The sequence below is a fragment of the Tasmannia lanceolata genome, unplaced genomic scaffold, assembly GCF_043159265.1.
Source record: "Tasmannia lanceolata isolate RefF3 unplaced genomic scaffold, GAP_Taslan_0.1 ptg000008l, whole genome shotgun sequence".
NCBI classification, from domain to species: domain Eukaryota; kingdom Viridiplantae; phylum Streptophyta; class Magnoliopsida; order Canellales; family Winteraceae; genus Tasmannia; species Tasmannia lanceolata.
The window spans coordinates 64,858,845-64,877,809 of record NW_027518685.1 but is presented as its reverse complement, the minus strand read 5'-3'; the positions used below and the strand labels follow the sequence as shown (position 1 = coordinate 64,877,809).

The 18,965-nt window shown below is 37.3% G+C and overlaps 1 protein-coding gene across 6 annotated transcripts in view; it reads right to left on the bottom strand.

Annotated features, from left to right (window-relative positions):
• The window catches only part of LOC143885472 (S-adenosylmethionine carrier 1, chloroplastic/mitochondrial-like), an 80,592-nt gene that overhangs the window by 38,215 nt on the left and 23,412 nt on the right, over window positions 1-18,965 (bottom strand). For all 6 annotated transcript variants that reach the window (XM_077389674.1, XM_077389675.1, XM_077389672.1 and 3 more), the window contains 2 exons: window positions 17,963-18,049; window positions 2,662-2,734 (listed from right to left, as the gene is read on the bottom strand). In XM_077389674.1, coding sequence (XP_077245789.1) covers window positions 2,662-2,734; window positions 17,963-18,049 — 160 coding nt within the window. The remainder of the gene's footprint in view (window positions 1-2,661; window positions 2,735-17,962; window positions 18,050-18,965) is intronic.

The window sequence follows — 18,965 nt, the reverse complement described above, 5'->3', positions numbered from 1 at the left end:
ATAATAACAAAACGATTTAACTGCAACATACAAAGCGTAGCATGTATTTTAAATGTTCTCCCCTTTTTCCCCAATGATCATGCGGCGGTCCCCCATCGACTTTATTCTCATTTTCTGCGGTGGCTTTCTAGCCTGGCCGGTGATCATTGACCATCAAGGACCCTCCGTTCCCTAATGGAACGTGATCCACTTTAGGATTTCGATCGGTTCACCACGAGGGTTCCTCCCAATGCATCGCCCACCAGCTGTCGTACGCTCTCGGACTGGTTGGCTTTTGGCTTTTCGCCCAAGGTTGGATCTAAGGGTTCTCCTTAGTCCTCCCTCCCATTATTCCAAATCCTAAATATGCGTACACTTATTTTACAACAAAACTTTTCTTTACAAGCATTATCAAAATTCACAATTATTTTCCAATTCCAAACAATCATCTATTTACACATGCTTGATTATCCGTATCATTACTATACAAAATAAAATGTTAAAGTCATATCAAAATTAATAGCATTATTAAGCGAGTAATCAGAACTTGCCTTGATGCTTGGCGCTCGAAAAACGGCGATCCCTAAATGAAAAAGCACAAATATTCAACCTGAACAGTGTCACACACATACAATGTCATAGATGTATACAAAAAGGTTCACGGGTTCTACAAAATAAATAATCCGGATTGAATTAAGATGTTTTGGAGTTGAGAGAAAAAGCGGCTATGGATGAAGGCTGGAGATAAGGGTTTGGGCATGGAATCAACGTGGGTGTGGGTCTTTGTTAAATTATGATTGAAGGTTTGAATATATTCCAAGAATGGTTGCACGGCTCACACCAAGGATGATCCAACCGTCCACTTGATGGGCCGACCAATTGATGGCCAAGTTATCCAAAATTAGACAAACAAAATGGGAACCCACCTGAAGTTAAATACCCAAGCACATATCGGGTTGCATATACTCACAGTAGTCTAGTCATTTAAAAGGCAAAGCATAAAGTGGAAATTATAACATTAAAAACATGGTAATGACAATATCAAAAGGAATGATATAGTCACCCACTGTTTCTACCCAAGCCACCCCTTGTAGTGGAAATACATTAAAGGGAGGTGGTCTAGGGAAAAAAAAGGGCTGATATATATCACTATCCTTTTATGCATATCTTCTTTAACTCTATTTCTCTCTTTTCCTAACCTCTCTGTTTTTTGCAGGTTCGGAGGAAATCAAGATGGAGTTGCAGACAAAGGTTCCACTTTGGAAAGTTGGGATATAGTATAATAAAATCAGCCATGTGTTTGGTTGGTAGAAATTTCATGAATTTGTGGGGTTTGATGTGTTCTTGGCCATGAATTTAGAATTGGATTTTAAGGGTTTTGGGTTCCTGGGCTGAATTTGTGAAAGGTTGATAACATAAAAAAAATCTGAATACTTACTTGAAATTGAAGATTGAAAAGGTAAGCCTTAATCTCTATCTTCCACTTCTTATTCTTCTCTTCTTCTTCTTCTCGATTTTCTGATTCTCTGTTTTTTTTTTTTTTTTTTTTTATAAGAGCGCAAGCACAGTGGGGAAAAACCCACGAGGATGGGTTTTTATAAAACCCACAAACCAAGATCCCAATTGATTTGGTCTCTACCTTTCTAATTTTTTTTTCACCTAAGATTCCTAATTTTTTAGTTGTTTCTTAATTAATACCTAATACAACTCTCTCTCTAATTCTTGTTTATAGAAGAAATTTGGAGAGGGGTCCACTAGTGGCGTGCGCACTCTCCATTTATGGGAGAGTGTACACGGCACTTTTTGAGGAGAATCCAATTTGGTTTTCAATTCCATCTTTATCTCTTGCTATATCCTCTCAATTAATATTTTACAAATTTGCCCATAATTAGATTTAAATTTTTAAACCTACCTTAATAAAGAGGCCCACAAACTTGCATTTACACTGAAATTATTTATTAAATAAAGTAATTACGGGAAAAAATATGGTTTAGTGCATCCTAACAGGGTGTACACGGCACTTTTTGAGGAGAATCCAATTTGGTTTTCCATTTCCATCTTTATCTCTTGCTATTTCCTCTCAATTAATATTTTACAATTTTGCCCATAATTAGATTTAAATTTTTAAACCTACCTTAGTAAAGAGGCCCACAAACTTGCATTTACACTGAAATTATTTATTAAATAAAGTAATTACGGGGAAAAATATGGTTTAGTGCATCTTAACAGGGTACCATAAGTAAAACTTAAATGATTTAATTAATGTGCAATATTAAAATATGGGTCTTTACAGAGATGAATGCCAGCAGAGGGCGAGCCTTGGCGCAACGGTAAGGTTGCTCCATTGTGACCTCGTAGTCACGGGTTCGAGTCACAGAAACAGCCTCTGCAAAGCAGGGGTAAGGCTGCGTACATCTAACCCTCCCCAGACCCCGCAATGGCGGTAGCCTCGTGCACTGGTCCGTCCTTTTATAGAGATGAATGCCAGCTGTACGCAGATAACTAATGACTTCAACTCAACTGTGGCATAGAACTTTTAGTGAATTACAACATGACAGTAAAAAACAAGTTAACTAGAGTCACATAAGAGCAATAGTCCTTGAGCTATATGGCAATAACAAGCTCAGATACTACTTCATAGTGATAGAAATCATGTTAATAACTCATGTAACAGGTACTCACGGTAAGACCCCAGCAAGATTTCCAGCCAGTCCAGAATATAGGCCCTTCAAATTAATCTTCGCTCCACCACGAACTGCCTGAAATGGAGAAATTGTTAGTAAACGTTACTCCCAACAATCTTCTAAATAGAATAAAAATATTGGAAGTTCGAGCAAGTTCCAGAAAGCAATGGATAAGGACATTGGTAAATGGGAACATGCTTCTTTTTTTTGCTTTCACATTATTGCAAAAGCAAAAAAGGCCACCACCAACTCAATAAGAAACCACATGATCAATGGAAGGAATGAACAAGAAATAACAACAGAGAGAGAAAGAGAGCACAGGAAAAGATAACTAAGGACATTCTCATCCCCCATCCTAGACAACACTGGCAATCAAGAAAGAATGAATTAAAACCATCAAGAACATATTACCAAGCATAAAATATTGAGACAAAATAAAAGTCAGAGCAGTAGATACAGAAAATAATAGTAGGAGTATTGGCTATCATTTTCAAAAAAGAAAGTAGTAGGAGAGAAAATCTGACTATTCTTTTTGTTTTTTTTTTTTAAAGTCGAAAATCTGACTATTCAAAACACTAAAAGTTGACTTTTGGTCTCTAAGGCTTAATTTCGATGGCAGCTTGCTTGAATTTTCGCTGTCAGTGGGATTAGGTTGTTTAATTACATATCATGACAGGGAGTTAGATTATTTTACTCCAATCCATTGAGAACAAAAGAAACTACAAAGGCAAAATCAATTGTTCTTCTGCACAGAGTCGAATGCTGGTTTAATTTTTGATGGACCCTTTAATGATTGAAGGAGGTTCGCTTAATGTTATTCCATGGTGAAAGAGAGTTGCTAACCTCCCACAAAATTGGTGGATATCTTTTAGGAAAGAGAACCAGTAGGCAGATTATACTATTAAGTCTATTAGGATCAGTGGCGACAATCAATTCTAAGGTCCAACACTGTAACAACCCAATTTCTGCATCGGTCGCTACTGGAAAAGGACAAATAAAAACCACAAAGAATTATTATTTTTAAACAATACATAAGATAAAGAATTTAAGTAAATAAATGAGCAATTTATTCCATTTATTGAATGTTTATTACATCAATTAATAACCCTACCACTAATGTGACAACATCGCCATTCCAAACCCGATTGCTCATCCCTGTCCTAAGTGTTAATCATGCTTGTTCATTTGCGAAGGCTCCGTCATCGGCATCCACAAGACCTGTGGAATAACTGGGTCATAACTTACTCAAATCGCGTCTGAATCACTAAATCTTTGGTCTGTTGGATAGGTATTCGAAATACCCATCTACCGGGACCAAAATCATGTCGAACGGACAAGATTTGATGCCCCAAAAAAAGGTTATACTAAAAGTGTCGAAATACACAATGATCGTCAAATTTTAAGATCGTTCAATCTAATGCGGAATAAGAAATACACAAGAATCTTAAAGATTGGGGATCGATCCAATATCTAATTTACATATCATACGGTCTGAAAACTCAAAATCGAAGATCTAGCCATAAATCTTTGATCGAAAAATCTACGGTCTAGATTTAATTAGGATTTGTATCTTTATATGTCTTTGGTGGGATCGGGCCATTACAAACACAGCAACTTGTACCATTGATCTTATAGAACATCATAAGGTAACCTGCATGGCCTTGCTCCCATGTTGAATAGGCATCACATGAGTAAAATAAATATTTTTGAAAATCAACGCTTTAGCTTTTGTTGGCATAACCCTAAAAGAGGCACATTTTAGAAAATAAACCGTAAAAGAGGATTTTTGAATCAAGGGCCTAAGATCATCTGTTCAAGTTGTCCAATGGCATTTGGATGGACTTGTGGTCACTGGTTGGACTGGACCAACAGTTCCGACCACAGAGATGTGGCACAAGCAGGGCCCAACGAGTGTCTGTTAGGAACAAGCCTAATAGCCACAATATTTTGTTTTACCCAAGATTTATATAGGATCTCGGGCTGCTTACCTCCAAACCCTAATAAAAAAACATATTAAAATTTTCCTCCCGAAAGCATCACAATGAGCACCCCCCACCCTGGTCTCCTAGATTCCCTAGGAAGTTAACTGATACCACAGATAAAACAACTTGGTATCCTTATTAGCGCATGCAATATTAGCTAATGACTGCCTCTCTGTTACCTTCTCTGTAATGATGAGTGATGATTGGAATCACATGCCTCAAAAGATTCTCAATTTCTTGCCAGTAGTAAAGAACCGACCATGGAATGTTGGCCTTACCCTTAATGATATTGAGCAGCAATGACCAATGAGTAATGATTGGAATCACATGCCTAAAAAAACTCACAATTTCTTGCCAGTAGTAAATAATCGACCACAGAATATTATCCTTACACTTAAATGATATTGATCAGCACCTGATGATCCGATTCAACCCAAACTCCTTGGATCTCCATAGCTTTACAACATCTAAGGCCATCCAACAATGCTCAACATTCTGCTTGCATATTAGTACCCTTTCCATAGTAGTGAGAGAAAGCAAGAATGACCTTAGCTTTACTGCCATGAATGATGCCTCCATACTCACCCGGGTTTCCTTTAGATGCGCAATCAATGTTTAGGTTGAGGGAGTTGTCATGAGGTCTTATCCATGTTACCCAAATACCTTTAGGAAGTGCTACTTTGGTTTGATGTATGCCCAATTGAGACAAGGCCAATGGTCCAATAGAGGAGCACTCTTTTCTGATCATTATAGAAGGGGATCTGATTTTACCATCCATACGTATTCTGCACCTTTACAGAACTCCCATGATGTAATAGTGGGAGTGATTCCACTAAGATTGCCAAATTGAGTTTGGCTCTTTCTGCTGGATGTGTCCTCATGCACACTTTGATCTTGGATCATAGGAATGTCAAACTTTTCCTCTTGCCCATTATCACAACAACGGGCAATGGATGCTATATGAATAAATATCTTCTGAATGTAGTTGTCAACAGATATAGCATTAAATGACTGCCACAAGAAACAGCAACTCTTGGTTGGCAAATCCTTCCAGATGAATAACACCTAAGAATTTTCGCTACTTTGGTTTCTAATTGTGTTGCAAGCTGAGTTAGTCAAAAAGCAACCTACCAGATCTGTTCAGAACCCAAATCAACTTTATCATCTCACTTGAATAGAGTAGGAATTGAGTCAGCAATATTATTTGCAATATCAGAAGTCAGATGAGCAGTAAACTTGTTCACATCCCATTCGTCTATCTCATTAATGACTTCTCTGAAAGACATAACCACATTCACAGTCGAAACGTTATGCACCCTTTGCCAATGATCCCTCAGTTTTAGAAAACCAAATATATCTCATGTGTAACATATCTTTCCAAAGCATTGAATCTCCTGCCATAGAATTCACCGATCAGAACTTCCTCCTTAAATGCTAGGTAATCATGAAGTCACCCCATAAAGAGTGATCACCATAGAGCCTATGGATTGCTTTCAGTCTGAAAGTTATACAAACCCTTTGACCGCTTTAGTTTCAATTCCGCCCTCGTCCTTTTTACACATCTCGTCTCACATCAGACATTGATACTTGTTTTGTTCATTGTGCCACGCCAAAAGTTTGCCAGGATGCTTTCCATTCTCTTAATAACTGTCATGAGCGGATTCATTGCTAAAGGAATATGTTGGCAGTGAGGGAACATGTTTCAGTAAAACCAATACCTTCCTAAGCTGTTGTAGACTTTTTGAAGGTCTACTTCTGAAATTATACAGCCAGATCAGAAATACAATTCGAAACAGGAAGGAGCAGAAAATTGAGCACAAATTCAGTTCAAAACAGTCTTAAAAACAGCAGATTGCTGTAATTGACAGAAAATGGACAGAAAATGTGGGCATTATGCTGGAAATGGAGAGAAAACAAGAACTAATGAAGAAGAATATGATATAATGGAATGAACATCGAATTGTATTAAAATTGGGATAGAATTCAGTAAGAAGAGACTTAGGTCAGCATTGAACTCAAGCTAAAATGAAGAAGAGAAGGAAGGCCTTTCAATCCAGGAACTACTCTCTAACATCCATCAAAGTCCTTCATTACAAATCAGCAAGTTTTCTCTAAGCTGCAAAATACAGTAATTTTCCTCTACTTCATCACAAAGGGCATCACAAGCCCTTAAAATTCAAATGATTACCCTATATATAGTGGATGCTTTCACTCCTAATTTTAAAATTTGAATTTTCCTCTCAATTACAAATGTCTTCACTACATGCCCCTCATTAACACTATTATTACAAGTATACCCTAATAAAAATAAAACCTAAAAAGCATGAAAATTACACTCATTTTCCATTAAGGCTTATTGCGCCTGTACTCCTACACTATTCATACTAGATTAAGCCCCTCCTACACTTTGGCTGCTCTTCAGCTAGAAGCTTTCCTTTCCACCCCCTCAGCCCCGCTTGTATTTTGTTGATAAGCTTCTCAAAAGAAAAAAAAAATTAACTCTTAGTCTTCCTTTGAAGAGGAGTGCTCCAGGCATCAACTTGCAAGCTCTCTTGTCCCTATCGGAAATGCTCTCTCGTCGATACAAAATCAATCACCCAAGCTTTCAATCGAGGGATGGGCAGTAATCAATGCCGCCTTTCTCTATTTTGCCATTCCCTTTGCAGCAGAGGTTCACCGGAGCCATGAGTCTACAAACCCAATCAGCATTGGCATGACAACTGAAGAGTAGATGATGCTGAGATGAGAAGATACCCCCCCCCCCCAACACACACCCCCACCCACGCACCCCACAGTAAGGCTGGGGTGGATGCTACAACATATCACAGAATTCTGTGAGCTGCTGCAACATGAACCTTTTAAGGCTTTTGCATAAACTAGCTTACTACACCAACTGCACGAGCCAGGTCAGCGATCCTGCGTAACCTGGTTGACTTTAGGGGATCGCAACCACCCCTACTAATCAAAGGCTTCTGTAACAACTGGAAATTTTTGGAGTTTTATTTAAAATATTTTCACCCCAAAAGTTTATGATTCGGAATGTATTAAATTAACCTAGTTAATATGTTTCATAAAAAGGGTTTCAAGGGATATTTTTGGCACTTTATAAAAAGTCAGTGGAGGCTTTAATTTTCGATTTTTGGTGGGATCCTACAATTTAGCCTGTAACTCATATTCTCTCATAACCGACCCTCTTGATTTTGATTTAAAATTTGATATTTGCACCCCAAGTTGTAATTAAAGTGGGTGTGGCAAGATTGCCCAAACAAGATTATCACACTAGGCATTGTGTGAGGGGCATTCTTGGCATACAATTTTGGGACGTGTTCCCATCTTTAGCAAGAAATCTAAAAAAAATTCAGCCGTAGGTCTCACTTCCAAAAATTTTGGCGCTACTCCCATTTTGGGTGAGATTACAATTAATTCTTCCCTAGTTTATTTTATATACATATATTATATGTCTATACTCATACATCATAAGTGGAGAACCGACTTCCTTTTTAAGAAAACCTCTGTACGTTTCTCCTTAGAAGGAAAACGTACAGTATTAACAAAATTAGAGAGCCACTTGCTTTACAAAGTGGAATTTTGGGGAAACTTACTTCAAATTTAATATATAAAGAAAGAAAGAAGTGGGGAAGTGTGCACTTATGCCACCCCATACTTCCTTAAAATATTTTATGTGCCACCTTCAATCTTCCAATCAAAGATTTTCTTTTGTTAACCTTTTAATTTTCCTTGGTGGATCAATTGGAAACATGGTAAGTAAAAATATAAAACTTATATAAATAGGGATTTCTTGGGTAGGAAATCCAATTTCATAAATTAAGAAGTCTTCCTCTCTTTCTCTCCCTCTTATGAACGTGTATTGAATCCTTTTCTATTCCCAACAAAAATTTTGGATAAAGAGAGAGAGAGAGGTGTTCGGCGAGGAGAAGAGAATTTAAGGGACGTTAATTTAATTCAATTTTCGTCTTCATCTGTGCCAAGCATAGAGCAAGTAAGTATCATCGACATCGCTATAAGATTGTTAGTTCTTTCGAAATGGCTCCAACAAATGGTTTTAATAATCGAATTTATGAAGAAAATAATACACAGAAATAAAGTTTAACATCAAGATGAACATATGCAGGATAGAAATATAATTATGTTGCTGAAATTATAGTTATGGGTGAATGTCAGTACTAGTTAAAAAAGAAAATTTTTATGAGAGAAATTGTGTGTGATGAAATTAATATCGAACTATTGTATTATATGTATATCTATTTAATTAATAACTAAGTATTCAAAAGAAATTGTGTTTATGCCTTATACCATTATACCTTAGTTACTTAAAGAAATTTCGTCAAGACAGTGCTTGACTTGAAGTAAAGGATTGTTAATAAAAATGTTGGTAAGGTATAGTACCTTAAAAGACATAAGCGGATTTCAGTTTACCTAATTAATTTCATGTCAATGGTATTAATATATTAGATAAATAGAATTTCAAAGTTCTCTCTATGACAGGATTGTTGTGAAAGAAGTAGGTAAATGGAAATTTGAAAGTTTTTCATCTCAATATCATATTATATTAAGTTTATGAAAATCATGATATTTTCTTAAGTATAGTGTATGTTATCAAGTATGAGATTTCAAACAAATTTCATATTACATTAAGATTAGTACTACCACTAAATGTTTTAATTTTTGTAAACGTATGCGAGTCCAATAATTCAAAAGTTTAAATCAGTACTTTCATCTTCGATATAAGTAAGACCTCTTGCAGATAAGTTTGAAAAAATAAATAAAAAGGGGAGGGGGGGGGGGGGGGATAACTATGTATAAGTAGGGGATGAACCTCTCCTTGGGATAAAACTTAACATTCAAATGGAAAGCTTAGTTGTTTGTAATTCTATGATTTCAGGACTTGTTTCCATCTGATCCTTGTTAGAGGCTTCGAATTTCCCAAGTTCTGACGACAAGGCAAGTTTTGGTTACTCACTTAATAATGTTTTTAATGTTAATGTGGTTTTATTATTTTATTTTCCATAATAATGAAATGAATAATTTAGCATGTGTAATAAGAGTTGATTGTTCTAGGCATGTTATTCCGATTTCAATTAATTAATGCTTGGAATTGTATAATGATTGAAAATTTGAGATATGGATTGTAAAAGAAAGGCTTTATTGGAAAATAATTGTACACATATTTAGGATTGGGAATAATGGGAGGGAGGACTAAGGAGAACCCTTAGATCCAACCTTGGGGGGAAAGCCAAAAGCCAACCAGTCCGAGAGCGTACGACAGCTGGTGGCCGATGCATTGGGAGGAACCTTTGTGGTGAACCGATCGAAATCCTAAAGTGGATCACGTTCCATTAGGGAACGGAGGGTCCTTGATGGTCAATGATCACCGGCCAGGCTAGAAAGCCACTGTAGTACATGAGGAGAAAATCAATGGGAACTGCCGCATGATCATTGGGGAAAAAGGAGAGTTCATTTAAAGTTTCACACACGCATTGCATCTTACAATTATTTGTTTTAGTTTTAAGTTGATAATAAGACTGCTACAGTTCATGTTTTATTATTGTTCCATTGTTGTAGAAAATATTATGGTGAAATGCATGTCGCTTAATTTCATTATTCAGAGAGTTTCCTTTACTTGCTTCCAACCCTCATATTCTACAGGAATGGTAGATGAAGAGGAGGGAGCTTTTGGGAATGAAGATATTTGATGAGACCAATGCGGGCATTTGGGGTGCTAGAGTCATAGAGTGCGGATTGACATCATTGTCACTTCCGTGGTTTTGGTTTATTTGGATTTAGGATTTATTATTTTGGTTATTCAGACTTTGGGTTTAATTATGTTAGTGGGTCTCAAATTTGGAGACATTTTTTTTATTGTTAGTTGTTCACGAGAATAAGGTTGATAGGAAGGTTTTAGTTTATTTAGTTTTAATTAATCGCTTCCGCTACTTGTTATTTGTTCTAAAAAAATATAAAATAAAATAAAAAGTTTCAATGGTTTTGGTAGCGACCTCAGGCAATGGAAGCCGGGTCGTTACAGTTGTGGTATCAGAGCCAGGTTTGGTCGGTAAGGAACCTGGATTGAGTCTTGGGTAGGTCTTAGGAATGGGTTACGCATCACAATTGAACTTCCCTTGTATGTAAAAATAAAAATAAAAAAACACTGATATCGATTATTAGGGTGCATGTAAATAAAATGTACCAACCCACCCCTAAATTGCTGTTTGAGGCATTAAGAAAAATATTCTCATAATAACATATGTTTGATTTTTTTTTTCATCAGATGAATACATATCAGAGGAGAGCGGGTGCTGCCGTATCTAGCAATGGTCAAGAAGGGGATGACCAGGATCCGCTGCGGATGATTGCAAATTTTATGAGGGATCAAGCTCAGACCCAGGCGGCAAGCCAAGCGACTCTTCAAATCAAACATTGCCGCTCATCTTGGTGGCCATCATCGGGGGAATGATCCAAATCGGCTACATCGCCAGTTTAGGGATTATCATCCCCCAGAATTCAAGGGAACCGGAGACCCGATGGTAGTTGATAGTTGGATTATCGAAATAGAACGTATCTTCGCGGTCATGGGATGTAATGATGAGCAGAAAATTCGGTTGGCATCCTTTTTATTATCAGAGGATGCGGGAACTTGGTGGAGATCGGTAGAGCAAAGCTATCCGGGGGTTGGACAGGGGACTTGGGCCCAGTTTAAAAACCGGTTTAACAATCAGTACTTTCCGTCTCATGTCAAGGACGCTTTAGCCGAGGAATTCCCATCCTTAAGAAATTTATCAGTAGCCCAGTATGGAAGCAAGTTCAGAACCTTGTCTCGGTATGCACCTGGATATGCATCAACCGAGGCAGATAAGGTGCGAAAGTTTATTGGCGGGCTTCGGCCTTCGATTATGGCTAGCATTATCCTCCTAGACCCTGAAACCTTAACCGAGGCCTGTAAAAAGGCCGAAGTGGCAGAGAGGAGTGAGAAGATTATTCAAAGTTCGAGGATGGCTTCGTCTGGAAGCAAGATTTCGGCTCCACCCTAGAAGAAGCAGAAGGTGGAAGGGAATAACTTGGTTGACTTATGTCCTACCTGCGGAAAGCGGCATGCTGGTCAATGTTGGCGGACCATAGAGGTATGTTACACTTGTTGAGACCCCGGTCATAGGCAATTTAATTGCCCTCGATTGCGTAGGCAGTCCGTGGGTGCACCTGTTCATCCTCCTCAGCAAACCCAACCTTCGAGGCAAACTTCGTCAGCAAATCCAGCTACACCTGCCCAAAACCAGTGGAAGGGAAACCAAAATCGCCCTCAGAATGCAGGAAGGGACGCTCAGTCAAGCCGTCTCTTCGCTCTTACTCGAGGTGATGCGAAGGCGCCTATTTATTCTGATGGAGGTTAGTAAAGAAAATCATAAGTGGTTGCATCTATTTTTTTTTTTTAAGTGTTATATGATGTTTATGTAGAAGATGGGATCTTTTCTTTCATGAGGAAATTGCTAGAGTATGAAATTTTAGCTTAGGATAGCAACTTATATTGTCTTGTATCCGTAAGCGGCGTAGGGAAGTTGTAAGTAGCAAATGGTAGAATTTATAGAAGGGAGAAATTCGAGGATTTTAGGGAATTCAGTTAGGGCTTTCATTAGCCTCGAGATAGGGAGTAGTTCTTAGAGCCTTGAAGCGAGATGTAACGCTTATTTTGGAGCAGGATCCGAATAAGTTAGAGGATTCTAAAGGGATTTAGTAGGTGGTAGATGGCGGAATAGAAATTTATAAAATTTTAAATTTGAACGTGATTTCGGCCTACTAAAAGATGAAAATTGGAAACCTTTATTGCTAAATGATTCTTCTGATTTTGAAGACAAATATGTATATGTATTGATGATGATACTCATAGAAATGCAGTCAAGCCTTATCCGTGAAGGAATTTGTAACTTGTGAAGAATTCTCTACTACATGGTTTTATTTAAAATAAGAATCCTATATGACTTAACCCTTTGGATCGTTTTGGATAATTAGGATGGTTCGCATGTTGACCACCTCTAGGAAATGCATGGCAAAGCAGTACTTAATGATTATGCAAGTGAATGAAGTCATTGATAGGGTGCAAAGGGAAGCCATAATTGAAAGCAATGACTCCTCTTCGGAAAGCGAACCTAGTGATCACCCTCCTCTGTTCATCCTCCGTCACTAGATCGGACGGTCTCCGATAAGTCTTCGAAGAAAGATTCAAAGAAGCCGATGCCGTCATCAGTTGCTGAGAAAAGAAAAATTTGTCGAAAGGGGGATAGCGAATCATCGTCGTCGGTGGCGTATGAAATGAGAGGTTTCGCCCAGACGCCTCCATATTCTAGGGAAGAGGTATCAAGTGCTAGAAAGAAGAAGGTAAAACCCGAGTTGGTCTTGGTAGAAAGTATAGGAAGTAACCTATCAAGCAATAATGAGGTACGTAGATTTTTGTGAGATTTAAGTTATAATATTTGCTTAGTATGATGTGCTAGACCATGATTTCTTAATTTATGAAATTGGATTTCCTACCCAAGAAATCCCTATTTATATAAGTTTTCTATTTTTACTTACCATGTTTCCAATTGATCCACCAATGAAAATTAAAAGGTTAACAAAAGAAAATCTTTGATTGCAAGATTGGGTGGCACATAAAATATTTTAAGAAAGAATGGGGTGGCATAAGTGCACACGTCCCCACTTCTTTCTTTCTTTATATATTAAATTTGAAGTAAGTTTCCCCAAAATTCCACTTTGTAAAGCAAGTGGCTCTCTAATTTTGTTAATACTGTACGTTTTCCTTCTAAGGAGAAACGTACAGAGGTTTTCTTAAAAAGGAAGTCGGTTCTCCACTTATGATGTATGAGTATAGACATATAATATATGTATATAAAATATGGGCCCACAAGTGGCTTTCCGCCCAAGGTTGGATCTAAGGGTTCTCCTTAGTCCTCCCTCCCATTATTCCCAATCTTAAATATGTGTACAATTATTTTCCAATAAAGCCTTTCTTTTACAATCCATATCTCAATTTTTCAATCATTATCCAATTCCAAGCATTAATTAATTGAAATCGGAATAACATTCCACTCTTATTACACATGCTAAATTATTCATTTCATTATTATGAAAAATAGAATAATAAAACCACATCAACATTAAAAACATTATTAAGTGAGTAACCAAAACTTGCCTTGTCGTCAGAACTTGGGAAATTCGAAGCCTCTAACAAGGATCAGATGGAAACAAGTCCTGAAATCATAGAATTAAAAACAACTAAGCTTTCCATTTGAATGTTAAGTTTTATCCCAAGGAGAGGTTCATCCCCTACTTATACATAGTTACCCCCCCCCCTTTTTATTTATTTTTCCAAACTTATCTGCAAGAGGTCTTACTTATACCTAACATGAAAATACTGATTTAAACTTTTGAATTATTGGACTCACATACATTTACAAAAATTAAAACACTTAGTGGTAGTACTAATCTTAATGTAATATAAAATTTGTTTGAAATCTCATACTTGATAACATACAGTATACTTAAGAAAATATCATGATTTTCATAAACTTAATATAATATGATATTGAGATGAAAAACTTTCAAATTTCCATTTACCTACTTCTTTCACAACAATCCTGTCATAGAGAGAACTTTGAAATTCTATTTATCTAATATATTAATACCATTGACATGAAATTAATTAGGTAAACTGAAATCCGCTTATGTCTTTTAAGGTACTATACCTTACCAACATTTTTATTAACAATCTTTTACTTCAAGTCAAGCACTGTCTTGACGAAATTTCTTTAAGTAACTAAGGTATAATGGTATAAGGCATAAACACAATTTCTTTTGAATACTTAATTATTAATTAAATAGATATACATATAATAAAATAGTCCGATATTAATTTCATCACACAATTTCTCTCATAAAAATTTTCTTTTTTAACTAGTACTGACATTCACCCATAACTATAATTTCAGCAACATAATTATATTTCTATCCTGCATATGTTCATCTTGATGTTAAACTTTATTTCTGTGTATTATTTTCTTCATAAATTCGATTATTAAAACCATTTGTTGGAGCCATTTCGAAAGAACTAACAATCTTATAGCGATGTCGATGATACTTACTTGCTCTATGCTTGGCACAGATGAAGACTAAATTTGAATCAAATTAACGTCCCTTAAATTCTCTTCTCCTCGCCGAACACCTCTCTCTCTCTTTCTCTTTCTCCAAAAATTTTGTTGGGAATAGAAAAGGATGCAATACACGTTCATAAGAGGGAGAGAAAGAGAGGAAGACTTCTTAATTTATGAAATTAGATTTCCTACCCAAGAAATCCCTATTTATATAAGTTTTCTATTTTTACTTACCATGTTTCCAATTGATCCACCAAGGAAAATTAAAAGGTTAACAAAAGAAAATCTTTGATTGCAAGATTGAAGGTGGCACATAAAATATTTTAAGAAAGTATGGGGTGGCATAAGTGCACACGTCCCCACTTCTTTCTTTCTTTATATATTAAATTTGAAGTAAGTTTCCCCAAAATTCCACTTTGATTTTGTTAATACTGTACGTTTTCCTTCTAAGGAGAAACGTACAGAGGTTTTCTTAAAAAGGAAGTCGGTTCTCCACTTATGATGTATGAGTATAGACATATAATATATGTATATAAAATATGGGCCCACAAGTGGCGCCCCAACTAGGGAAGAATTAATTGTAATCTCACCCAAAATGGGAGTAGCGCCAAAATTTTTGGAAGTGAGACCTACGGCTGAAATTTTTTTAGATTTCTTGCTAAAGATGGGAACACGTCCCAAAATTGTATGCCAAGAATGCCCCTCACACAATGCCTAGTGTGATAATCTTGTTTGGGCAATCTTGCCACACCCACTTTAATTAAAACTTGGGGTGCAAATATCAAATTTTAAATCAAAATCAAGAGGGTCGGTTATGAGAGAATATGAGTTACAGGCTAAATTGTAGGGTCCCACCAAAAATCGAAAATTAAAGCCTCCACTGACTTTTTATAAAGTGCCAAAAATATCCCTTGAAACCCTTTTTATGAAACATACTAACTAGGTCAATTTAATACATTCCGAATCATAAACTTTTGGGGTGAAAATATTTTAAATAAAACTCCAAAAATTTCCAGTTGTTACATTCTACCCTCCTTAATGACAATTTTGTCCCCAAAATTCCGCCTTAGCTAGAATAAAAAGTCAAATTAAGAAATCATGGTCTAGCACATCGAACTGCCTCCCGCCACAGTTTCCATCGAACTGCCTCCCACCACAAATCCAGCAATCGGATCATTGAGCTAGAATCTTGTTGATTCTAGTGGATTCCTTCCTCATTTCAATTTCAGGAAGAGTGGTCCGGTTTACAGCTAGAAGAAAGGAGAAGGCACTTTCCGAAAGCTATCAGAGCGGACATCTACGGTGTGAAAGAACTACAACACCAACTCAAGCACCACTGGAGAAGTCTGATTTCAAAGCCGGAAGAACAAAATCATAATCCATTTTTTACTAAGCAGCGATTGCAAAAGAGAGTTGAAATTCATACTCAACCAGATCAATAAGAACAAAAGCGGCTTTCCATGCGGGGAGAAGCTTTCTATTCCAAGGAGAACAAGGCAATAGACCAAAATTGAAGATCAATGGATGCAGAGGTAGTGCATGGATCCGATGCAAGGAATAATCTTGAAGATCACTGAAGCAAAAGGGAGATGGAGATCCATGAAGGTAAGAGGAAGACTTGAAGAAGAAGAACCAATTTGAAGATCCCAAAGTCAAGTTTTTGTGTTAAGTTTGTAAATTCTAATCCCTCATGTAATATCCTATAAAGGCACTAAAAGGGGATCAAAATAATCTTAATTGGACTAATAGAATTACTAGACCCGAGACCAAAAGCCAAAGTAGAGCTTAAAGTGGAAAAGAACAAATTGGCACTTGCTCAATCACCCGAAGGCCAAACCAGCCTTTATATAAAAAATCCAATATGTAGTGCTCGGTCGACAAGTTGGTCGTTCGACCGAGTCGGTCGACGGAAGATGGGTTCAGTCGACCAAACCTGGGAAACTGGCAACAACTAATTTCCTAACGATCACCTATCCGGTCGACCGAAGATCAAACGAGATGACCATTAACGGTTAAAAACGGCTAGTTTTGGGTTCCGTCTTCTATATAAAGGGGTATAACCCCCTAAACCCCTTCCGGAGCACCCTTAAGGCTTATTTGAACACATATTTGAGTGGGAATACCCATTGGGCCTTTATTTGATTATTGTTTGAGGGATTAGTATAGGGATTTTATTTGTATATCTTTCTTGAGAGATTGTAATGAGCTTACAATTGTAAACCTCATTTGAGAGGATTAGTTTTATTGTAAATTGGTAGAGGGCACCCTGTCAACCCTCAATTGGTGGAGGGCACCTTGTCAACCCTTGTTCACAAACTTGGGAACAAAGCTCGGGTTGGTGGTGTGGCACCAGAAACTTAGCAAGCTTGGAGATAAAGCTTGGTTGTCAACGGTTTGGACTTCACCCGTAAGAAGTCCGGATAGTGAAAGCCATGAAGAGGGGACTTCCTCGTGGAGTGGATGTAGTCTGGTTTGTGCCGAACCACTATAAAATCTCTGGTGCACAATCTCTTATCCCTTCTCTTTATCGTTATCTCTGTCTTGCTTTGGGTTGCATTTATTTTAATTGTTCTTACAATTATTTGGTATTCATTTTTAATGAGAACAAAAGTACTAAAACCCAATTCAAACCCCCCCCCGCGTCTTGGGTTGCCTTACCTGGGCTCACAGTTTACAGAGGTCAAGTGACAAGGCAGAGTAGGCAATAGGAGTATATTTTTATTTTATTCGAGATAGTCTCAAGAAAACACATATGCAGTCCATATGTGAAGTCACAAGATCAGTTGGCAGATGTATTTAATAAAGTTATTGGTCATTACCTATGAGTGGCACATATGTAATATTATCGATGTTATTCTACTAAAATATAAGAAAAAGTAGAGAGGGACTATTTGTGAGGTATTGCACGACATTTCTCCTTCCCCTCTCTTCCCTTCGTTTTCTCTCCTTCCCTCGTCTTCTTTTTTCAAGCTCTATTCTTTGTTCTTTCCCTTCTTAGATTCTTTGGTTCAAATTTACGCTTCATTATTTTCCACACATGAATACAAATATTATTAAATAATGAGTATGGTTCATTATTTTCCAGATAACTAAATAGTCTGAAAATGTCAATGTCAAGCAACAAAGAAACAACCACAACAACTTTTCTATTGTTAACCTGCCTGTAGCCGTGTCTTTATTGTGTCGATAGGGTATAAAGCGGCTTCAACGACAACCCCAGCAGTAGCACCTGCTATAACGCCATCTGCAAATCCAAAACAGTGCAACAATCAAAACATTGAAACTATCAAGCAAAACAGATACCTTCTACTTTCATTTCCCCTTTGTAGAAAAACTAGAAACATAAATTCTGAGCTTAAATAGGTCTCTTCAATTAAGAAACTTCTGTGGGTAGTAACCTAAAAACCAGTGCAAACCAACTAGTTTGACCCAGCCTCAATAAACCCAGCAAGTCCAGGGTTCCAGTTTGCAATGAAAGACCAAAAGAACATAATTTTTAGGACTCTTCAGGTAAGATACTATTTTGCATCAGCTATTTTAAAATTAAATACAAAACCCGGTCAGTTGGTTTGAACCGCTCTGACTGGAGCCAGTAGGTCCAGGGTGTGGTTTGCAGTCCAAAATGATGGTTCCCTTAACAGGTCCATTCAAATGAGCTGGCTCAATCCACTTTGCTTTTTCAGCTCTATTTCTCACAAAAAACCAGTATTTCTGGGTGATTCTACCAGTTTTTCTCTTCATGTTTCCGGGATGATGGCTGTTAATACGAGCATAACATAAGCCATTCACATAAAAAAAAGGGCGGCCCAGTGCACGAGGTTCCCGCCATTGCGGGGTCTGAGAAGGGCTAGATGTACGCAGCCTTCCCCTGCTCTGCAGAGAGGCTGTTTCCATGACTCGAACATAAGCCATTCTCATCTTTCATAAAAAAAAGTAGCAGAATAAACAATAACCTATGTGTTCTAGAGAAGCATCACATGTTGTTCAAGGTTCGGCCCAGAACCAATGGACCAGGGGTTGGCTTGGGGCTAACAATATAAACCCACCAAAATGTGGACCTGGCATTGGCCAAAGAATGTAAGACCCATGGGCTATTATTATGATATACTTATTAGCCTTATGCATATATAAGCAAGTTAATAATATCAACTAGCAAGTCG